The sequence below is a fragment of the Dasypus novemcinctus genome, chromosome 21 (assembly GCF_030445035.2).
Source record: "Dasypus novemcinctus isolate mDasNov1 chromosome 21, mDasNov1.1.hap2, whole genome shotgun sequence".
Taxonomy (NCBI): domain Eukaryota; kingdom Metazoa; phylum Chordata; class Mammalia; order Cingulata; family Dasypodidae; genus Dasypus; species Dasypus novemcinctus.
This window is the reverse complement of record NC_080693.1, coordinates 80,430,713-80,452,608: the sequence shown is the minus strand read 5'-3', so window position 1 is coordinate 80,452,608 and position 21,896 is coordinate 80,430,713. Positions and strand designations below refer to the sequence as shown.

At 42.5% G+C, this 21,896-nt stretch overlaps 1 protein-coding gene across 2 annotated transcripts in view; it reads left to right on the top strand.

Annotated features, from left to right (window-relative positions):
- Positions 1-21,896, top strand: part of SRP68 (signal recognition particle 68) — a 44,607-nt gene that overhangs the window by 20,337 nt on the left and 2,374 nt on the right. For both annotated transcript variants that reach the window (XM_004454450.3, XM_071210823.1), the window contains exons 9-13: positions 1,320-1,418; positions 4,645-4,709; positions 18,289-18,445; positions 19,103-19,197; positions 20,194-20,323. In XM_004454450.3, coding sequence (XP_004454507.1) covers positions 1,320-1,418; positions 4,645-4,709; positions 18,289-18,445; positions 19,103-19,197; positions 20,194-20,323 — 546 coding nt within the window. The remainder of the gene's footprint in view (positions 1-1,319; positions 1,419-4,644; positions 4,710-18,288; positions 18,446-19,102; positions 19,198-20,193; positions 20,324-21,896) is intronic.

The window sequence follows — 21,896 nt, the reverse complement described above, 5'->3', positions numbered from 1 at the left end:
TTTGTCCAAGATAACAAGTTCTAGAAATCATATTATTGAAAAAAAATTTCCTGAATTATATTCCACTTTGCACAAAAAGGTTAATGATATTATAATATATTCAATATTTTATATATCTGACATTTGAAATTTTAGAGATATCCTGAAGTCTTTTTTCTTTATATTAGCAGCTTGGAAAAAGGATAAATTCAATTGTGCTTGGTTTTACTTTCAAGTCAAGAAATTTCTCGATCTCACATATCAATCTCACATCTCAATATGATTAAGGGAATCTTTACAGAATGGAAAGTCAATAAGGAAAAGTGCTGTGATGTCACTGACAATGGAAAAAACAAGGCTCTGGGTGATATAGGAACCACAGCCATGTGTTCTGTTCACAATCTTCAGTTGTGTGTGCTCAGGAAGTAATTACAGCAGAAGTAACTTATAAATAAAGAAGTATGTTTAATTTATATTGGGTAATTTATAAGGAAAATTTTTTTCACAATGGAAACTAGGAAAAAATGTGAGCGTTCTTAAGAGTGTTCTTTAAGCCCCTCCCAACCATCTTTTAAAGGAGTTGGCAGTGCTGGGTTTTCTTTTGAACTTTCTTAGAGTTCAGTTGAAAGTTGAGAGATTTTTTTTTCAGATTGGATGTTAGTTTCTGTGGAAAGTCAAATATAATAATGGAATGTTAATGTTTTCATTGCACAGTGGGTCTGCTGGTAACACAAGTTCATCTTCTTTCTGTCTTTTGTCCATTCCCACCCGCTCAGTCAGATTCTTTAGAATGATAGTGTGGTTTGGCAGGTATTCAGTTAGTGAATCACTTTTTCACTTATCCCACAGTTTAGCAGAGGGGTGACGCCTGGTACTTGTACAAAGACTGTCATCTCATACTTGTCAACCTTGTCTGCCATAAAAAATGTTCTCAGTGTAGCCATCTGGAATATCTGAATGTAGCATTTCTATGGTGAAGGGAACTTAATATGATATTTTATGACAGAAGTAGTATAATTTTAATTGGGTATTGGTTAATAAAGTTTATCACTTGCTTGGATCTAGAAGAAACTCAGAATTTGCAAGTATGTTGGGTTACATCCGTAAAGGGTAATTCTACTGACATATAAAAAAATACAGCATTCCCATTTCCATATTCAAATAATAAGACTAAAAGTAAATCTTATAAGATAGTAGTAACAATTAAAACCATCTCTGATTTGGGTCTTTTTAAATTGGATGACTGTGTATGCGTGTGCGTGCGTGGGTGTGTGGCCTCCCATTAGAACCCTGAGGCTTACTCAGAAGGAAATCTTGTACTCCATCCTGCCTTTGTTTAGGCTGAAACTGAAGAAACCAAGGAGCGGCTGTTTGAGTCCATGCTCAGCGAGTGTCGGGACGCCATCCAGGCTGTTCGGGAAGAGCTCAAGCCAGATCAGGTAGGACAGTGAGCTGAGCCACCAGCTCTTTCTCTGGGTTGGGGACCTCCTCAGTCTGTGTGTCCCATTCTCAGGTGGGGTCCCGGGGTCTGACTGCACTTTTTCTTAGACACTTTTTTTTTTTTTTTTGAATGCGGTGTCGGTGTCAGCTGGTCATGTCAGTAAAGCCTCTGGGCTTAGTCAAGTGGAGGAATTCTTTTCCCTCTACCTTGTGCCTCCTGATGGTTTCAAATATTGCCTATTAGGGCTTAGTTCTCAAATTTATATGTCAAGGTAGACTTCTCCAGTGCTCCTTTTTTCTAATAATATTATCACTGTGCATTCATTCAGGCATCTAGACCAAAAACCTCAGAACCATTTTTGTCTCTTTTCTCCCCTTTTACCAAAACCATATTATTCTTCCTGTATAATTTTTCTCTCCTGTTATTGATTCTTCCTGTTTCTAATTGACTTTTTGTTTTTAATTTTAATTTTAAATTTTTTTTGAAGACGCTTAGATTACATACATGTTACATAAAAAGTGTAGGGGAGTCCCATATGCCCCACTCTGTACCCCTCCCACCCTTTCCCACATCAACAACATCCTTCAGGAAGCAGACTTGGCCCAGTGGTTAGGGCGTCCGTCTACCACATGGGAGGTCCGCGGTTCAAACCCCGGGCCTCCTTGACCTGTATGGAGCTGGCCCATGCGCAGTGCTGATGCGCACAAGGAGTGCCCTGCCATGCAGGGGTGTCCCCTGCGTAGGGGAGCCCCACATGCAAGGAGTGCGCCCTGTAAGGAGAGCCGCCTAGAGCGAAAGAAAGTGCAGCCTGCCCGGGAATGGCGCCGCACACACGGAGAGCTGACACAACAAGATGACGCAGAGAAAAGAAACATAGATTCCCGTGCCGCTGACGACACAGAAGCGGACAAAGACGACGCAGCAAATAGACACAGAGAACAGACAACCGGGGTAGGGGGAAAGGGGAGAGAAATAAATAAATAAATCTTTAAAAGAAAAAAAAAAGAACAACATGCAGCAAATGGACACAGAGAACAGACAACTGGGGCGAGGAGGCGGGAAGGGGAGAGAAATTTAAAAAAACAAAACACATCCTTCATTAGTGTGGTACATTTGTTAAAATTGATGAACACATTGAAGCATTGCCACTAAGTGCGGATTATAGTGTTTTACGTTGTAGTTTAAACTCTCCCACACAATTTTGTAAGTTATGACAAGATATATAATGGCCTGTATCTGTCATTGCAACGTCATTCACGACAATTCCAATGTCCGGGAAATGCCCCGATATTATACCTAGTTTTCCCCTCTCCCCACCCTCAGAACCTCCAGTAGCCACTGCCTCTGCATCAATGATAAAAGTTCTTGCATTGTAATTGGCTTTTATCTTATGCCTAACTCCTACAAAAACCTCCTAATTGTTCCTTCTGTCTTGATCTCAGATCCATGTCCAAACTTTCTTACTAGAAGTGCAAATTGAATCTTCCTAAATTACATCTCATGGTCTAGTTATGAAAAGCCCGGTGGTTCTCGAGGTTAGAGCAGTGGTCTTCAAACTGTTATGATGGTTACACATGCCATTGGTAAAATCGAGCATGTACCTCTGACACATTTATTTGTAAATTAATGTGCCTGTGTCTTTAACTGATGTGTAATATGCATTATAAAATACACCAAAAAAAGTTTTTAAAAATGAGAGAAATATAGAAGGAAGTTCTAATTTTCTTCTTATGGGTATACCCTTTGAGTTAGGTGCACCCTACTTCAGAGACCACTGGTCTAGCACATAAAGTTAAAACCCCTTAAGCTGGTGTTTGAACTTTGGCCAGTCTCTTTCCAGCCTTTGTTTCCAACAGTGTGTCTTGCTGCCTTCCTTGGAATCCTCTGCCTCAAGCTGTTCTGTTCATTGTCTTCTTCACATGCCTTTCCCACCACAATGCATTCCTTATATTGTTCTCTGCTTTTCTCATTCCTTTCCTCGCCTGGATTATCTTTCCTTTCGTTTTATACCTACCCAGACCACACCTGTTCTTCGAGGTGCAGCTTATTGCTTAAAACTTCTGAAAGAAGGCTGCCCATGCCATTCCAGTCGAGATCTCTCTATTTTCTAGGTGTCTGAAGCTGCACTTTTTTTTACAATTAATTAAGTATTGCCTTTAAGTTTTCACATGTCACGTATTTTATGTTTTTTTAGTATTATAAAGATACATTTTTATTTTTTAAAAGATCACTGCTTTCCCTGCATAGTCACCTGTTCCTTGCTCCCCTTAAGGTGCATTTGTATGTTATACTTTCCTTCATGCACTTAACAGAGGCACATACAGAGCCCCAGCCTCCATGACTCATCTTGTGAATTCACAGCAGTTATAGGGACACCTCACAGAAGGTGTATTCACTTCCTTAATTACCACTAAAAGTAGTCATCAATTTATTACACAAATTTTATTCTCTAACAGTCTGGAGTTCAGAAATCTAAAATGGTTCTGCAGTACTATGTTCTTTTTGGAAGCTGTAGGGGTTGCCCAGGAGAAAATTTGCTTTTCCTACTTCTCGAGGCCACCTGTGTTCCTTAGCTTGGTCCCCTTCCCCCATCTTCAAAGCCAGCGGTGTCCTGTCTTTTCTCCTCTTCTGCGTCCATCCCTACATTTTCTCCCTGTTATCTCTGACCCTCCCATCTCCCTTTTATAAGGAGCCTTGTGATTATTGGGCCCACTGGGATAATCCAAGATTGTCTCCACACCTCAGAATCCTCAAGTTAATCACACCTGCAAAGTCTCTCTTACTATGTAAAAGGTCAGTTATTCACAGGTACGGGAGAATATGATGTGGCTGCCTTCGGGGGCCATTATTCAGCTTACCATGAACGGCGAGTGCTAACAGCACAAGAGGTAGAATTTAGGTCTAAGTCACAGACATGAAAATGGAGCCATGGACTGTGCGGTGTCTGTAGTTAATGTTTTGGGGCTGAACATTGTAGATTATACAAGAAGCCTCAGCTGGCCATTACCCTGAATCCTATCCCTCAAATCTAGTTTTCAGATGCCAGTGGCCATCTGGGTGACCCTGTCATTCTGTAATGCTTTATGTTGATATCTGAGGGCCCCTAAGTTCCTAAAGTCTATGTCTATATTCCAGGGCACTTCACTTTGGGAGTCACAGCCCTGAAGATGGTGGTCAGAGCCAAGAGTGACCTGTTTTATCTTTACCTTTTTTACTATCCATAGAAACAGAGAGATTACACACTTGAAGTGGAGTCGGGGAAAGTATCAAATCTTCAGTACCTCCACAGGTGAGAGTTGTTTTAGTTGTCTCATCTTAACATTGTGAAATATATCATTGGAACAACAGAGTATATATAATGTTTATATATACTTTAATAGATAATTTCTTAATATGCAATAAATAATCTATACCTTTTAATATGAGTATATACTGCATATACATATTAAGATTAAAATTTAACATTTTATTTGGTCTTAAGAGATAGAACACAACCAATAATTTTGAAGCGGCCCCTTCCCTGATCTCATTCCAGCCCCCTCTTTTAGAATTGATGACTCTCCTTCCCTGTACCTAGGTCTTTTTTTTTTTTTTTAAAGCTTTATTTATTTAATTCCCCCCCCTCCCCCGGTTGTCTGTTCTCTGTGTCTATTTGCTGCGTCTTGTTTCTGTGTCCGCTTCTGTTGTCGTCAGCGGCATGGGAAGTGTGGGCGGCGCCATTCCTGGGCAGGCTGCACTTTATTTCACGCTGGGCGGCTCTCCTTACGGGGCACACTCCTTGCGTGTGGGGCTCCCCTACGCGGGGGACACCCCTGCGTGGCACAGCACTCCTTGCGCGCATCAGCACTGCGCATGGGCCAGCTCCACACGGGTCAAGGAGGCCCGGGGTTTGAACCACGGACCTCCCATGTGGTAGACAGACGCCCTAACCACTGGGCCAAGTCCGTTTTCCCTGTACCTAGGTCTTCAGAGTTATTCTCCTCTGTGTTCTAAATGTGTCAAAGTTGTCCCTTTCACGTTTAAGAAGAATTTCAACTCGAGTTTAATGCCACCTAGAGTTTATATTTGTGTGAGGTAAGGATCTGCTTTATTTTTTCCTGAAGGAAAACAACTTGTTCCAGTACAGTTTATTGACTAATCCATCCTTTCCCCACTGATGCAGTGCCAGTCCTGTCAGCATATATCTAGTTTTCTATTTGCATGGCCTTTTCCTGGACTCTTCTGCTCAGTTGGCATTTCTCGTGTCAATATAATCTGTTACTATAACTTTACAGTAAGTCTTGATATCTGGTAGAGCAAGAGCCCCCCCATCAGGTTTTTTCTTCAAGGGTATCTTTACTATTCTTGCCTTTTGCTCTTATATATATATTTTTTAATCATTTTCTCAAGTTTCACTTAAAAAAAAGTGGGCCGTTTTGTTTCATAGAAGAAAGGAGGAAGAATAATGTTTGGGGGAAATTACTGGGCAGAACTTGGGAATTTGGGAAAACTTCACTTCTCATTAGAGTTTCTTCTCCATGTGACCTCAGAATTTTAATTTCTTAGTCATTGCTTGTGTTTATATAGTGAACCTGACAATATCTCAGTCATTCTTGTACCTCCTTCCCTTTTTATAAAAACAAACTCCCTTCCTTACCCTTCATGACTGAGGTGCACGGATGGCCCTTGGGTGTTAGCTAGTTCAACAACCTGATGAGGGTCCAGTTGGTTAATGGATATGTTTGTAGGTAGTAGCCATGGAGTTTGGAGTTTGGAGTCAAATCCACATTCCCAAACTTGAGAATCACTCTGAGGGCAAGGCCCAGGACACTTTCAAATTTTGAAGCCCCTTGCCATGGTTGTATTCTCCTACCTTCAGATCTGTCTAGTATTGGGATTATGGGCTTCACTTATAATCAGGACGCCTGCTTTGGAGTAAATTGATGAATCAGAAATCTAGTAGCTTTTGCATTTTAACAAAACTTTGTAAAACTATCTAAATTCCTATACCATTTTGTGTATAATAATTACTTTGTTTTGAAGAGCCTAAATTTTCTGCAAAGCTTTTTAGGAAAATCAATTTCCCAACTTCCTCCCATTTCTCATAAGCAGCCCCTTTTGATTCTTCTAACTCTTTGTATGTATTTATCTCCTTATCGACATGTATATGTTGCTGCTTGATGCTTCCTAGGCTTTCCACTAACTAGCTCTTACCTGTCCCTCTCCGTCTTGATCCCTCACCATCCTTGATCTCCCATCCTACCCTTGTACAGATTTCCTCATTCCTGGTATCATTTTTAAAAATAGTCATTTATTTTTATTAGAGAAATTGTAGGTTTACGTAAAATTCATTCAGAAACACAGAGATCCCATGTACTCCCCCCCATTATTAACACCTTGCATTTGTGTGATATATTACAACTGATGAAAGAATATTATAATAATTTTACTCTTATCTGCAGTCCATGGTTTACATTAGGGTTCCCTATTTGTGTTGAACAGTCCTGTGGCGGGTTTTGTTTGTTTGTTTATTTTACATTTTGTTCTAGTAAAATATATATGTAAGACCTAAACTTAACCCTTTTTTAAAACAAAATTTTATTGAAGTGTATCGTTCATATATGAACACACATAAACATAAGTGTACAGTAAAATTTGTGAATTTACAAAACAAACTTGAATAATACCATACAAGACTCCCATACATCTCCCCACCACCACCACCTTTCATTGTTGGAAACATTTATTATAAACTATGAAAGAGCATTGTCAAAATATTACTACTGGTGAGTGAATGTAGCTCAAGTGGTTGAGTGCCTGCTTCCCATCTACAACGTCCTGGGTTCAATTGCCAGCACCTCCTTTAAAAAAATAAAAATTAAGGAAATATGTGTGTGTATATACACACACACACACATATAAACATACACATGCATAAAACTATATACAAAATCTAAAATTTATCCTTTTAACAATATTCAAATATGAGATTCAGTGCTATCAATTGGGGTCACAGTGTTGTGCTACCACCATCATGATCCATTACCAAAACTTTTCCATCACCCCAAATAGAAACTCTACATTTTAAGCATTATCTCCCCATTCCCGACCCCCACCCTGGACCCTGGTAACCTATATTGTAGTTTCTACTCTATGAATTTGCTTATTCTAATTATTTCATATTAGATCATACAAAATTTGTCCTTTTGTGTCTGACTTATTTCACTCAATGTGATGTCTTTAAGGCTCATCTGTGTTCTTGCATGTATCAGAATTTCATTCCTTTTTATGACTGAATAATGGTCCATTGTGTGTCTGTCACAATGTGTTTATCCATTCATCTGTTGAGGGACTTGTGGGTTGCTTCCACCTTTAGGCTCTTGTGAATAATGCTACAGTGAACATTGGTGTACAAATACCTGTCTGAGTCTCTGCTTTCAATTCTTTTGGGTACGTATCTAGGAGTGGGATGGCTGGGTCGTGTGGCAATTCTATTGTTAATTTTCTTTTTTCTTTTTTTTTTTTTAAAGATTTATTTATTTAATTCCCCCCCCTCCCCTGGTTGTCTGTTCTTGGTGTCTATTTGCTGCGTCTTGTTTCTTTGTCCGCTTCTGTTGTCGTCAGCAGCACGGGAAGTGTGGGCGGCGCCATTCCTGGGCAGGCTGCTCTTTCTTTTCACGCTGGGCGGCTCTCCTCACGGGCGCACTCCTTGCGCGTGGGGCTCCCCTACACGGGGACACCCTTGCGTGGCACGGCACTCCTTGCGCGCATCAGCACTGCGCATGGCCAGCTCCACACGGGTCAAGGAGGCCCGGGGTTTGAACCGCGGACCTCCCATATGGTAGACGGACACCCTAACCACTGGGCCAAAGTCCGTTTCCCTCTATTGTTAATTTTCTGAGGCTCCACCAAACTGTTTCCACAGCAGCTGTACCATTTTACAGTCTCAGCAGCAATGTACCAAGGGTTCCTAATTCTTCACATCTCTACAGCATTTGTTGTCAATTTTTTAAAATAGTAGCCATCCTGGTGGTTGTAAAATGGCATCTCATTGTAGTTTTTTAGTGTTTTTTAAATTTTTTAAATTTTTTATTAGAGAAGTTGTGAGCTTACAAAACAGTCATGGGTAATGTGCAGAATTCTCATACATTACCCCTCCACCAACACCTTCCATTGTTGTGGAACATTTGTTAAAGATTGTGAAAAAACATGATCAGACTGTTTCCACTAACTATGGTCCATAACACCCCCTATTATTTTCCACACACCCCCTATTATTGACTCTATGTATTAGTATTGTACATTTGTTAAAGTTCATGAGAACACATGCTCATATTTGTACTATTAACTACAGTCTGTCTTCCACTGCATGATTCACTGTTTGTACAGTCCCATGCCTTGAACATTCTATCCACAGTGTATACTCAGTGGCTTTCACTTTTGTCAGAGATGTGCAGTCATTACCCAGTAAACCTTTGAATGTTTCCTTAGTCCAGAAGAAAAAATTCCATACCCCCCATTATAGACCCTTAGTGTTGATACAGTGCCTTCTTTGACATTGATGTAAGAATATTACAATGTTGCTGTTAACTAATCTCGTTGTAGTTTTAATTTGCATTTCTTTAATGTTGAGCATCTTTTCATGTACTTATTGGCCATTTGAATATCCTCTTTGAAGAAATGTCTGTTCAAATCCTTGGCCCATTTTTTTTCCCCCATTTTTACTTTATTTACTGGCCCCAGCAATTATTGATCCCACCCCCATTTTGGATACCACTTATCTACTCCGGGATTTTCCAAACAGAAGGCTAATACCGGGTTGTGAAATCAGTTCTTAGGTTGTGCCTAGCATTTTAAAAAGTAGAGAAAACGTGAAAGGGCACAGCCTGAGGTGAAGTAATAATCATTCCAAGAACATCTTCCCTTACATGCATGGGTGCATGTGGGTGGGAAGCACAGAGGTTTCTCCCTGATGTCTGATTGATAAAGGCAGGTGGCAGTGCCAGCCCTGGTTGGGGGTGGGTGCTCCTGGATGTGGCCCCGCCTTAGCCCAATTTTTAATTGGGTTGTTTATATTTTTGTTTCTGACTTGTAGAATTTCTTTATTCTGGATATTAAACCTTTATTAGATATATGCTTTCTAAATATTTTCTCTCATTTTGTAGGTCATCTTTTCACTTTCTTGATAATGACCTTTGATACATGAAAAGTTTTAAATTTTTATGAAGTCCATATTATCTGTTTTTTGTTGTTTGTGCTTTTGGTGTAAAATCTGAAAATCTGTTTTACTCCATTACTGCCTTTTAAAATTTTTGTCTTTGGTTGCTTTTTTTGTAGTATACTGTTTTGATTTCCTTTTCTGTTTTTCTCTATATTTTTTAACTATACTCTTAGTGGTTACCTTTGTAATTACAATCAATATTTTAAACTAATAAAAACTACTTCAAGGGAGTGGATGTGGCTCGAGCAGTTAAGTGCCTGCCTCCTACATGGGAGGTCCCGGGTTCAGTTTCTGGTGCCCCCTGAAAAAACAAAACAACAAGCAAAACAAATGGGAAAAAAAATCAACTCAGGGAAGTTGATGTGGCTCAGTGGTTGAATACCAGTTTCCCAAATACAAGGTCCTGGGTTCAATCCCTGGCCCCTGGTACCTCTGAAAAAAAAAACCTAGTTCGACTACTAGTAAGTTAGTTTTAGTTATATACAAACTCTCTACTCCTATATATCTCTTTCCCTCCCCCTTCTTATTGTAATTGTCTCAGATTACATTGTATGCCCATTAATAGATTTTTAAAAATTGGAATGTGTATGTATTTCTTGATTACGCTGCTCACAAGAATGAATGACACATTAGCACTGTCCTTCTGGTGGTGTGATAAAGAATACACCTGACCCACATGGCAGGAAGCAGGGCTGAGGGCTCTCAGAGCTGGTACAAAGTGGCCACTGAAGAAATCCTCATTCACCAAAGATAAGATGTTACCTCAGACCCAGTAATCTCTACTTCAGGTTCCAACCAGGCCTCTGTGATCTTTCCAGAATCTTTCCAACACTAGTTGACCCTCTTTTCCTTGCCACCCTTGACTCCAGTAAGGACAAGTTCAGCTGCCCCATGTCTCCCTTCCCAGCCTGCCTCTGCAATCTTACAGCACATCTCTTTGGCGTGCTACTGCCCTGCTGCCCTCGGGCACCACTAGGAGTTAGTGGGAAAGCATAACATCGCATTACCACAGACAAACAGTGGGGCTACATTAGTAATTGATGCTTAGAGATGTGCCTGACAACCTCACAGAACACATGCTTTCCCTCCACATCAGAGTTCCCTAGAGAGCAAAGGAAACCCCTTGATCGTTTAAACATTTTTGAAATGATTCTGTAGGCCAGCACAAGGGCCACAGAGTGGATGATATTTCCTTCCATCATGCCCCCTTGTTTGCTTGCACATAGGAGGTATCTCGGAAGTTAGAGGATGACAGCTGGAACCAGATCTCTATCCTGCTCTTCCCTGCCTTTAAAAATGGCCACCACTCTGCTGCTTCTACCGGGTATTAGTTCATTTTCAAAAGGGAGAATTAGAGGATTGAAGAGAAGGAAGATAAAAGCCTGTAAAACAAAACAAAAAAAATACAACAGTCCAAAAACCATTCAAGACTACATTATTTTATAAGAATAAAGAGTAGCTGGAAACACTCCATGCCTATGGACAATGTATGACACACTACCTTAGGGGGAGCAGTGGACTGCTGAATGGACTGGATCTGCTGCTCCAGCTGTGAGCCTTCCTTGATGGTGATAGAGCAGGCGATGACAGGCCTGGAGACCCCACAGGCCTGCCACAGAGCCTGTTTGGAGCACACAAACACATGGGACATGTTCTTGTCTTCACACAGCAGTGGGAGGTATAGGATAATTTCCAGGGGCTCAGCGCTGGCAGCCATCACGATGACTCAGAGATACCTGTGTTGAGACTTTTGGCGTCCTCATTGGTTTCTTTGTGAAGCTGCTTGTAGTTACATGACTGCTGAGCGAGGCCCAGTAGTTTCTTGGTGAGGTGGGTGGGGCATCTGTGAGAGGATAGGCCTTTGGATTGACATCAGCCTCTGTCACGGCCCTGGTCCTGCCGTCTCGCCTCTCCTCGAGGAGGGCAGCCTATGTAAGAGATGGAGCATTGGCTTCAGCCAGAAAGTTGCCCAAGGAAGGAGCAGACACAGCCATGCCTGCGACAGGAAGCAGAAGTTGCCCATTAATAGATTTAAAATGTAATTTTATACATTTTCCAGTTAAGTCATACAGAGGGGACAGCAAGCAGTTCCACACCAAAAGTACAGTAATACAGAATTTTATATTTACATATGTAGTTACTTATTTTCTTTATTTCTTTTTATGGCTTTGAGTTACTGTCTAGTGTCCATTTATTTCAGCCTTTAGTATTTCTTATACAGCTGGTTTTCTGGTAATGAACTTTTTCAGCTTTTGTTTATCTAAAAATGTTTTAATTTCTCCAGTTTTTAAAACCTTTTTATTTTGAAATACTTTCCAACATACCCCTATACCCAGATACTTTTCACATTTGTCATTCCTTTCTTCCTCCTTCCCTCCTTCCTTCCTATCCATCTATGTCTATCAGTTCAGTTCTGAACATTTGATTGTATGCTATGTACATCATGCTTCTTGAACACTTAATACTGTCATGTACATTTCCTAAGAACAAGGATATTTACTTTTGTAACCACCTTAATTGCAGTTATCAAGGTAAAAACCTTTAACACAGATAGGAAGCTTACAGTCTACATTCCCGTGTTTTCAAATGTTCTGATAATTTCCCTTTGAGCCTTTTCGCCTTCCTTGTTAGATCCCATCTAGGGTCATGTATTGCATTTTTAAAGAATTAGGTAAGTTGTGGGTTTCCAGAAAAATCATGCATAAAGTACAGGGTTCCCATATTCCACCCAATTATTAGCACCTTGCATTGGTGTGCTACATTTGTTAAAATTGATAAAAGCACATTTTTACAATTATACTATTAACTATAGTTCATGGTTTAAATTAGGGTTCACTATTAGTGTTATGTAGTTCCAATGTATTGCATTTATTTGCCATTGTCTCTTTAGTTGCTCTTTTTTTAAGTAGTGGAAACATATATATATAACAAACTTTCCCATCTAAACTACTCCCAAGCACACCATTCAGGGGGACTGATCACATTCACAGTGTTGCGATACCCTCACCGCTTTCTATTACTGAAACCGTCCCATGTCCTCAACAGAAACCCTGCACACATTATGCATTAACTCCCCATTCCCGTCCCCCTCCCCTGGCACTAATTTCTGTCTCCGAGATTTTCTTTGTAGGTACCGAGACTTAAATTTAATATCCTAGATTTGTAACAATCTCATTTGCTTTGATGCCAACTTAACTTTGGTAGTACTTACAAACTGTGTTCCCATACTCCTCCATTCCCCCATCTTTATGTGGTTCTTGTCACAATCATATGCATCTATATCATGAGTCCAAAACCACTGGTTTATCATTACATTTTATGCATTTGCGTTTTAGAACCTGTTAGAGGTAAAAAGTGGAGTTACAAACCAAAAATACAAGAAATGCTAACATTTATATTTACCCATGTCATCACCTCATGGGAGATCTTTTTCTTCAGTGACTTTGATCTCTTTTCTAGTGTCTTTTCCTTTCAACTGGCAGAACTCTATTTAAGCATCTCTTGTAGGACCAGTTGAATGGTGCCATACTCCTCAGCTTTTGTTGTCTGGAAATATCTTAATTTCTTCCTCAATTTTTTTTAATAAGATTTTTTTTTTCTCTCCCCTTCCCGTCCCCCCCACCCCAGTTGTCTGTTCTCTGTGTCTATTTGCTGCATCTTCTTTGTCCGCTTCTGTTGTTGTCAGTGGCACGGGAATCTATGTTTCTTTTTGTTGCATCATCTTGTTGTGTCAGCTCTCCTTGTGGGAGGCGCCATTCCTGGGCAGGCTGCACTTTATTTCACTCTGGGCGGCTCTCCTTACGGGGCGCACTCAGTTGCGCATGGGGCTCCCCTACGCGGGGGACACCCCTGTGTGGCAGGGCACTCCTTGCATGCATAAGCACTGCGCATGGGCCAGCTGCACACGGGTCAAGGAGGCCCGGGGTTTAAACTGCGGACCTCCCATGTGGTAGACGGACGCCCTAACCACTGGGCCAAGTCTGCCGCCTCTTCCTCAATTTTGAATGAAAGACAGTTTCTCCAGATACAGAATTCTTGGATGGCAATTGCTTGCTTTCACTACTTTAAATATGTCATCCCACTTCCTTCTTGCCTTCATTGTTTCTGAAGAGAAATAGGCCTTTAATCTTATCGCAGCTTTCTGTGTGACACATTGCTCTTTCCATGTGGCTTTCAGAATTCTCTGTCTTTGGCATTCAGCAGCTCAATGACAGTATGCCGTGGTTTGAATTTATTTACATTTGTCCTGTTTGGAGTTGGTTGAGTGTGTAGCCCTTGAAATTCCCCCATTTACATGGTTCTCAATTTCTCCTCTTCCCTAGGAAGTCATTTCCCCATGATCTCAAACATGTATATCCTACATGCAGCATTCCCTTGCCCCAGGCAGCACACTTGACTGCTTTACCAGCACTCTGTAGGAGTTCTGGGAGCGGACTTGTACATGCAAGAAAGTCTTTCAGTCCACCATCAGTCATGCTCCCAGTATATGCAGGAGGCTTAATATGCTCCTACCCGAACTAGAACCAGGATCTATACTGGAAGCTCAGACCAGCTCTGTGCTGAGCCAGTGAGGGGTGAGGGAGGGGCCAGCCAGGACTCCAGGAGATCCTGCTGCTTTTAAGTAGCCTTTTTCTTGATTTAGTACTCAAGCAGTTTACTGCTTTCTGGAGCTTCGAAAAAGATGTTTTTCCTAGTTCTTGATGGTTATTCTGAGCTTCTGTAGAGGGATGGAGCCCTTAAGCATCTCCTACTGCCATCTTGAATGGGAAGGGCCACAATTCTCTCTTTGATTTTTGAAAGATAATTTTGCTGGATATGGGATTCTTGGTTGAAAGCTTTTTTAAGTTCTTTGTGGCAGCCTACCATCTTCTGGTCTCCATGGTTCCTGATGAGATCCCTTCTGTGTGACAAGTTGCTTCTCTGTTGCTGCTTTCAAAACCCTCTCTTTGTCTTAGGATTTTGACACTTTCAGTATAGTGTGTGTTGGTGTAGATCACTTAGAGGCCATCCTGCTTGGATTTGTTGAGCTTCTGGGATGTGTAAATTCATGTCTTTCATTAGATTTGGAAAGTTTTGGCCATTATTTCTTCAGATACTTTTTCTGCCCCTTTCTCTCTTGTCCTTCTGGGACTCCTGTGTTGTGTATGTTGGTATGCTTGATGGTGTCCCACAGGTCCCTCAGGCTGTTCATTTTTCTTCATTATTTTTGTGCTCCTCACACTGGATAATTTCATTTGTCTTGTCTTCAGATTCACTGATCCTTTCTTCTGCATGTTCCAGTCTGCTGTTTTATCTAATGAGTTTTGCATTTCAATTACTGTGCTTTGTAGCCCCTAATTTCTATTTGGTTCTTTTTTTCCTTAAGATTTATTTTAGTTATTCACCTCTCCCCCTCATTTGTGCTTGCTGTCTGCTCTTCTCTTTAGGAGGCACCAGGAACCAAACCTGGGACCTCCTATGTGGAAAAGAGGCGCTCAATCATTTGAGCCACCTCCACTCCTGCTTTGTCGTCTCCCTCATTGTGTTTCCTCTTTGTGTCTCCTTGCTTTGTCATTTTGTTGCATCAGCTCACCATGTCATCCCGGCATGCCAGACTTGCTATCTTGTTTGTCTTCTCCAGGAGGCACTGGGAACCAAATCCAAGACCTCCCGTGTGGTAGGCAGGAGCTCAGTCGCTTGAGCCACATCTGCTTCCCATGTTTGGTTCTTTTTTATAATTCCACCTCTTTAATGTGTTCAGACATTTTCCTGATTTCCTTTAGGTCTTTGTATATGGATTCCTTTAGCTCATTGAACATGTTTAAGACAGTTGATTTAAAGTATTTTGGCTAATAGTTTCAATGTATGAGCTTCCTCAGGGATGGTTTCTGACGTCTTCCCCTCCCCCCCTCCGCCCCCGAATGGGCCACACTTTCCTGTTTTTCTATGTCTTATAATTTTTTGTTGCAACCTGGAAATAAGTGCTGTCTTGTATGACTTTGGAATTCTAGTCCTCCCACTACTCTGGGATTGCTAGATTGTGTTGTTCTTGTTGTCGAGGCCTGGTAACATTAATTTGTGCATTTTCCAAATTTTTGCCACCAGTTGGGAAATGGAAAGAGAAAAGACAGAGAGAAAAAAAGGTACTGCCTCTCTAAGACTCCTCTGCGACTTTTACCTGAAGAGTTTGAAACAATGGCTGCCCTTGGCCAGGTCCCCAGCCATCTGAAGTAGGAAATCCAAAGCAGTGATCAGTCCACTCACCCCAGATTTTGGACTAGGTCCTTGACTCACCCTGGCACCGTCAGGCTGCACCAGGAGCCCAGGATGGTAGCCCCTGCAGTGGAGTTGAAAATTAACTAGTATTTATTACAACTTAACAGCCTCTACCTCCAGATTCCAGAGTTTCATGTAATTGATTCAGACAGTTCCTGCCAGGTCAATAATCGTTTTGGTGGAGGGCCTGATTCCTGGAGCTTCCTATTCCACCATCTTCCTATCCCTGGTATCATTTAAACTTCTTTGAGTTTGCTTATGTTTTTTGAATATCCTCTTTTTATAAAAAATAAAATGTCTTGTCCTCATGACCACAAAGCCTTCCCTTATCTTTCTATAGGTATCAGTAATAGTTACAATAAAGAGTTCTTCTCCTGTTGTCCCAAGTTGCATTTTATTTCCCACCTGGTTTTGGCCTCTTCTCTCTTGCTAGAGGTTTTCCTTAAATGTTTCGTGCTCCTGGCCATCCACTTTCATGAAATGGTGTGGCTTGTCTGGTGGAAACTAGGCACGCGCGGGCCTCATCATCTGTGGGCACCTCTGCCGGCCTGGCACTTTTACTGAGACCCCATCTCTGCATCTTGACTGGTTTTCTCTGGGACTGGCACATTCCCAGAGAAAGCCCTCTGGTCTTTTGTCTGGAGGCCATACACCAGGCACATGTTATTCTGGAAGTTGAATAGGAGAAGCGGCTAGGAGGTCAGCCTTCAGAACATGACATCCACGTGAGCCCCAGGTGCTCATCATGGAACGCTGCCCTTAGCCATGTCTTCCATTCCCCAGTCCACAGACTCTCTCTATCCCCTCCAAGGGATGACCCCCTGTCTTCTGCCAGAGTAGGATGGAGATGAAGAGACCTTTATGCTTTGTAAACAAACTTTCAAACAGTTATCCTGTTTTCATCCCCAAATAGTAAAGGGATTTGCCAGGAGGAACAGTTGAAGTAAGCGGCTGTCAGGCATAGTCTTTTTTTTTTTTTTTTTTTTAATTTTCATTAAAGTTAATAGATCACATAGAATGGTACATTAAAAAAAAACCATGAGGTTCTCATATAAAGTACACCCCCCACCCCTATCATTTTTAAAATTGTATTTTTTTGAAGATACATACATCACAAAAGTTACATTATAAAAAACATAAAAGGTTCCCATATACCCCCCATTCCCCCATCCCACACCAACTACCTCTCCCATCATTGTGGCACACTCATCACACTTGGCAAACACATTTTGGAGGACTGCTGCACCATGTGGATAATAGTTTACTCTTCCCCCAGTACATTCAGTGGATTATGGCAGGATATATAATATCCAGCATCTGACCCTGCAGTATCATTTAGGACAACTCCAAAGTCCCAGAAATGCCCCCTCATCACATCTTTTTCCCTCTCCCTGCCCTCAGCAACTACTGTGGTCACCTTGTCCCCATCAATGATAAAATTTCTTCTATTAGTAGTCACAAAAGGTTTATAGTAGAATATCAGTAAGTCTACTCTAATCCATATTTTATTCCTCCATTCTGTGGACCCTGAAATGGTGATGTCCATTCCACCTCTGTATCGAGAGGAGGCTTAGATTCCACATGGATGATTGATGTAATTCTCCTACTTGCAGTTGTGGGCACTCTCAGTTCCCTGGTGTGGTGATTGACCATCTTCACCTCCCTGTTAGCTGACCTATGTAAATCCAGTGAACCAGAGAGTAGGAGTTGCAACCCTGCTGAGGCTCAGGGCCCAGCTGGCACCTGGACAGTCCAGAGATTCAAGTCTCCTGAGTATACACCAATGCTAGCAACAACCAAAGGTTCAGTAAAAGTAACAGAAGAGGCATATGTAGAAAGGTCATATCTGAGTCCAACTCTGTCACACTCAGAGACACAGATTCCAAAGTAGGGCCCCCTGACATGGTACTGAGCTCCTATAGTCTCTTATATATACACGTGTCTAATATGCACAGCCATTCAAAGAACCTCTCCCTCCATATTTTCTGAGAAGAGAGGGTGGTCATGAGTAGGAGCAGCTGTAGTGAGAGTGCGCTGTCCTTGAAGGACGGGCTGGGTGATTAACTCGTCTTTGTTCTGGAGACTGGCTTGCTATCTCTGGATCACTCTTAAGAACTAGGAAGCTGCTCTGAAATTACTAGTTGCTATGCCTTTTAAAAAAAAGATACAGAAGCTGTAATTTAAGTTAAAATGAATTTTGTCATTAGGTCTTATTCTGTCCCCTGCTAAATTTGCCAGTGAACAGCAACCAGATTTGAGGGCCTCTTGAGCTTGAGGCCCAGGCCAAATGGCCCTGCCCTGTGACACGCCCTCACTAGCTCGCTGCGTCTGGTCAGTCCCACGTTGCCCAGTGCTCTTCCCAGAACATCAGTCCCCCTGAGCCTAACCTGAGCTGACACACGGTACATTCCAGCTACCTGACTTATATCAAGCTGTCAACCGCAATCAAGCGTAATGAGAACATGGCCAAAGGTCTGCAGAAGGCCCTGCTGCAGCAGCAGCCGGAAGATGACAGCAAGCGCTCCCCCCGGCCCCAGGACCTGATTCGACTCTATGACATCATTCTACAGGTGACCCTTGAGGACTGGGAAAGCAAGTGCCTGTCTTTTGCATGTGTTGGACACAAAATGACTTAAGTTTGCATAGTGTAAGGGCTGTGATGTATAGCAGCTATGTTAGTAGCTTGGTGAAAGAGCTCTTCAGCTGTCTGTGAGCCCAGGATTTCAGACCTGTTGATACGTAGATGCTGGTAAATCCACAGGTGTTTACTGAGCATGTCACCTGTGGAAGGTACTATCCCAGATGCTGTGATACTTCCTGAGACCTGAGTCTCCACTGTCTCAGTCCTCTAGGAGTTCATCAGTAAGATTGTAAGACATGGGCACACAAACAAGGTATCTGTGTAAATGCCAGACAAGTACGAACTTGTTTCAGCTACTTTGAAATCAAAGTTCAGAGCTGAAGGAGATCCCTTCTAGCCGAGATGGTCTAAGAAGTCTTTGAACGAGGTGAGATTGGAGCTGAATATTAAAGGGTGAACAGGCTTTCAGTACCAGAGATGGGGAAGGAGGCAGCACCGGATGTGGCTGCTGCCAGATTGTGCTCCAAAAGGCTCGTTACCATTACTTTAGCCCAAGCTCTTTATTTTTGTCTTTGTTCTTGAAAGATCTTTTATCAGAAGTTCGAGGCCTTCTCTTCATGAATTTTTTGTTGCATCTGTTGTACAGAACCTGGTGGAGCTGCTCCAACTTCCTGGCTTAGAGGAGGACAAGGCTTTCCATAAAGAGATCAGCCTCAAGACCCTGGTGTTCAAGGCTTACAGGTAATACCTCTTGGGAAGGACAGGGCCCCAGGCCAGTGGTTCTGTGGGTGCTGGAAGCATATCTTGTCCCACAGAAGACTGATTCATTGGCCCTTGACTGTAAGGATAACTTGCCCGTGATCAGAGAACAGTCAGCCTAAGCGTGTTCATGGGAAATCCTCACTGAAGATTGTCACTGGTATTATTTACCCTTTAGATAGGCTGTGGGGAGTCGGCACACTCATTCATTCAGCCTATCTTCTCCTTTCTCTCTTTCCTCCCTCCTCCCAGTAGAAAAGCAACAAACATTGGAAAGGGTATTAATTAAATGCAGAACCAGAGCAGCTGGTTCAGGGAACCTGATCTGGATTAGGATAAAGATAAATTTCTCAGGTTTTTAAATGAATTATGTTATAATACATAATATAACTTAAAAGTGGGCAGCATGGCAAGATGAGGGTCTAAACAAAATGGCAAAGTAGAGCAATGCGTGCCTTCTTACTCTGCTCCCCGCCCCCACTCTAGCACTCTGTGGCTCCCCCAGGGGTCTCTGTCTTCACTAGCCTTGCCTCTCTCCCTCCTGGCTCTTGTGGGCCCTCTGCTCATGTGGGCACAGTGGCACTGTAGCATTGTTATACCCAGCAAAGTTAGAAAGTGGCTTCTTTGAATCTGGTTTTTTAGAAAGATCAATGAGATAAGAGACTGTTCCTTGGGTGTGTGGCAGAGGAGTGTGGGTTTTGCTGGAGTCAGGCTGTGCTTCTCCCTCCCTGTCACCAGGCTCCTTTTGGGGGTAACCTTTTCTTTGCAGCCAGCTTGTTCTTTGCAGTGGCATCCTTGATTGCTGGAAGGAGTCTGCAGGGCCGCCTAGTGGACCTAAACATCTCAGATGTAGGGGTCTCCCAGGCAGTAACCTGCTCCAACCTTACAATTTAGCCTAAACGTCAAGGAACTTGAGGAAAGCCTTGATCTTGAGTAATCCTGCTTCAGAGCACAGTGGCTCTCTCCTCTCCCCGCCAGGTGTTTTTTCATTGCTCAGTCCTACGTCTTGGTAAAGAAGTGGAGCGAAGCCCTCGTCCTGTACGATAGAGTTCTGAAATATGCAAATGAGGTCACTTCGGACTCCGGAGCCTTCAAAAACAGCCTCAAGGTGAGTCATGGCCTGGTGGTTTGCAGGGCCCGAGAAGCTGTGCAGTGAGGCTCTGGGGCTGCGTGGGCAGTAAACCTGGACGCCTCAGACTGCTGCTCCCTGGCTGCCTGTGAGACACAGTGCGTCCCTTGCTGCCCAGGAGTTGCAGGTTTTGTGGCCCCGGGCAGAGCTCCCGACCTGAAGAGGATTTAGATACCAAGAAGGAGAGTCATTCCTCTGGTTTAAAAAAAAAATACTGTTCTCAGACTTGAGTGGCTCCACAGTGGAATTGCCTGGAGAGAGTGAGAACAGAGTGGTGCCTGGGTTCCTCCCCACCCCCACAGCCCCTGGTTTAGTTGGTGTGGGGTATGGGATGGGCGCTGTGGTTTCAAAGCCCTCTCCAGTGATTCTCGGGCAGCCAGGCGGAGAGCCACTAATGAAGCCTTTCTACTCAGTTTGCCCAGGACCAGTGGCATCAGCATTGTCTGAGAGCTTGCTAAAAATTCAGATCCTCAGGCCTCCCCTCTCCCTCCCCAGACCCACTGAGTTAAAATCTGCATTTTAATAAGATCCCCAGGCGATTCAGGTGGATTTTAACGTTCAAGAAGCATTGATCTAAAGTAACAGCAATGTGAAAGAGTTTAATGTCGTTTATTTTACTAATTGTTGAAGGACCAACCAGTTATTTAAGCTTGTGGACTGTTACAGGGCTGTAGAGATTATTAAAGCACTAGCTGGTCCCAGGAATCCATGGATACAATTTAAGGCTTCTGTTAATGGCGTCAGAAGCCAGTGTGAAAGCCGCTGATTATGGGGCATTTTCCATCTGCTCAAAGGAGCGCAGGGCCTTGTGGGGGACAAAGGGTAAGTCTGGTCTGTGCCTTGAGAACTTGTGCTTTTGGTGCAGTGGCAAGACTTGAATGCAGGAACCATCTCCCACTAGAAAAGGAGCAAGAGTGACCTTCCGTAGACACAGGAAGAGGCCAGAGTAGAAGGGGACAGAGGTGACCGGTGTGCAGCCTCACAGTGGGGTGTCAGCCTGAAATGTGGTCACAAACCATTGAGGGTGGTTTGTCTCAGGAGAGAAGACAGAAGTATTTCAGAAACACCCGTCTCACCTGATGTGCCAAATGGTTGTTGGGGGAAAGTGTAGAGAACGGAGTCATGAAAGGTTTTCTGGTATCCAGGCCTTGTCGTGGTAGGTAAGGACTTAGGCCCTTGAGCTCTGCTGTTTACCAGGAGTGCGAGTTCCCCTCTCTGGGTTTCAGTTTTCTCATATGCGCACTGGGAACACAAACGACTGCAGGATCATTGTAGAGATTAAATTGATAACGTGTGTAAACAGCTTAGAACAACACCTGGCACATAATAAACACTTAGTATATGATACTTATTCTAATTACTCTTATCATCATTCCTATTTCTAGGCATTATTACTTTAGCCATGGTATAGCTTTTTTTGTTGTTTTATTAGGGAGAATCATTTTAAAGTCTAAAATGCTATGACTGTATCAGTGGGATCATCGAAGTAAATACTGTTAGTTTGGTGTGTGGCTCTGACCTGGCCTCAGCTTGTGAGCACATGTTCTCTGAA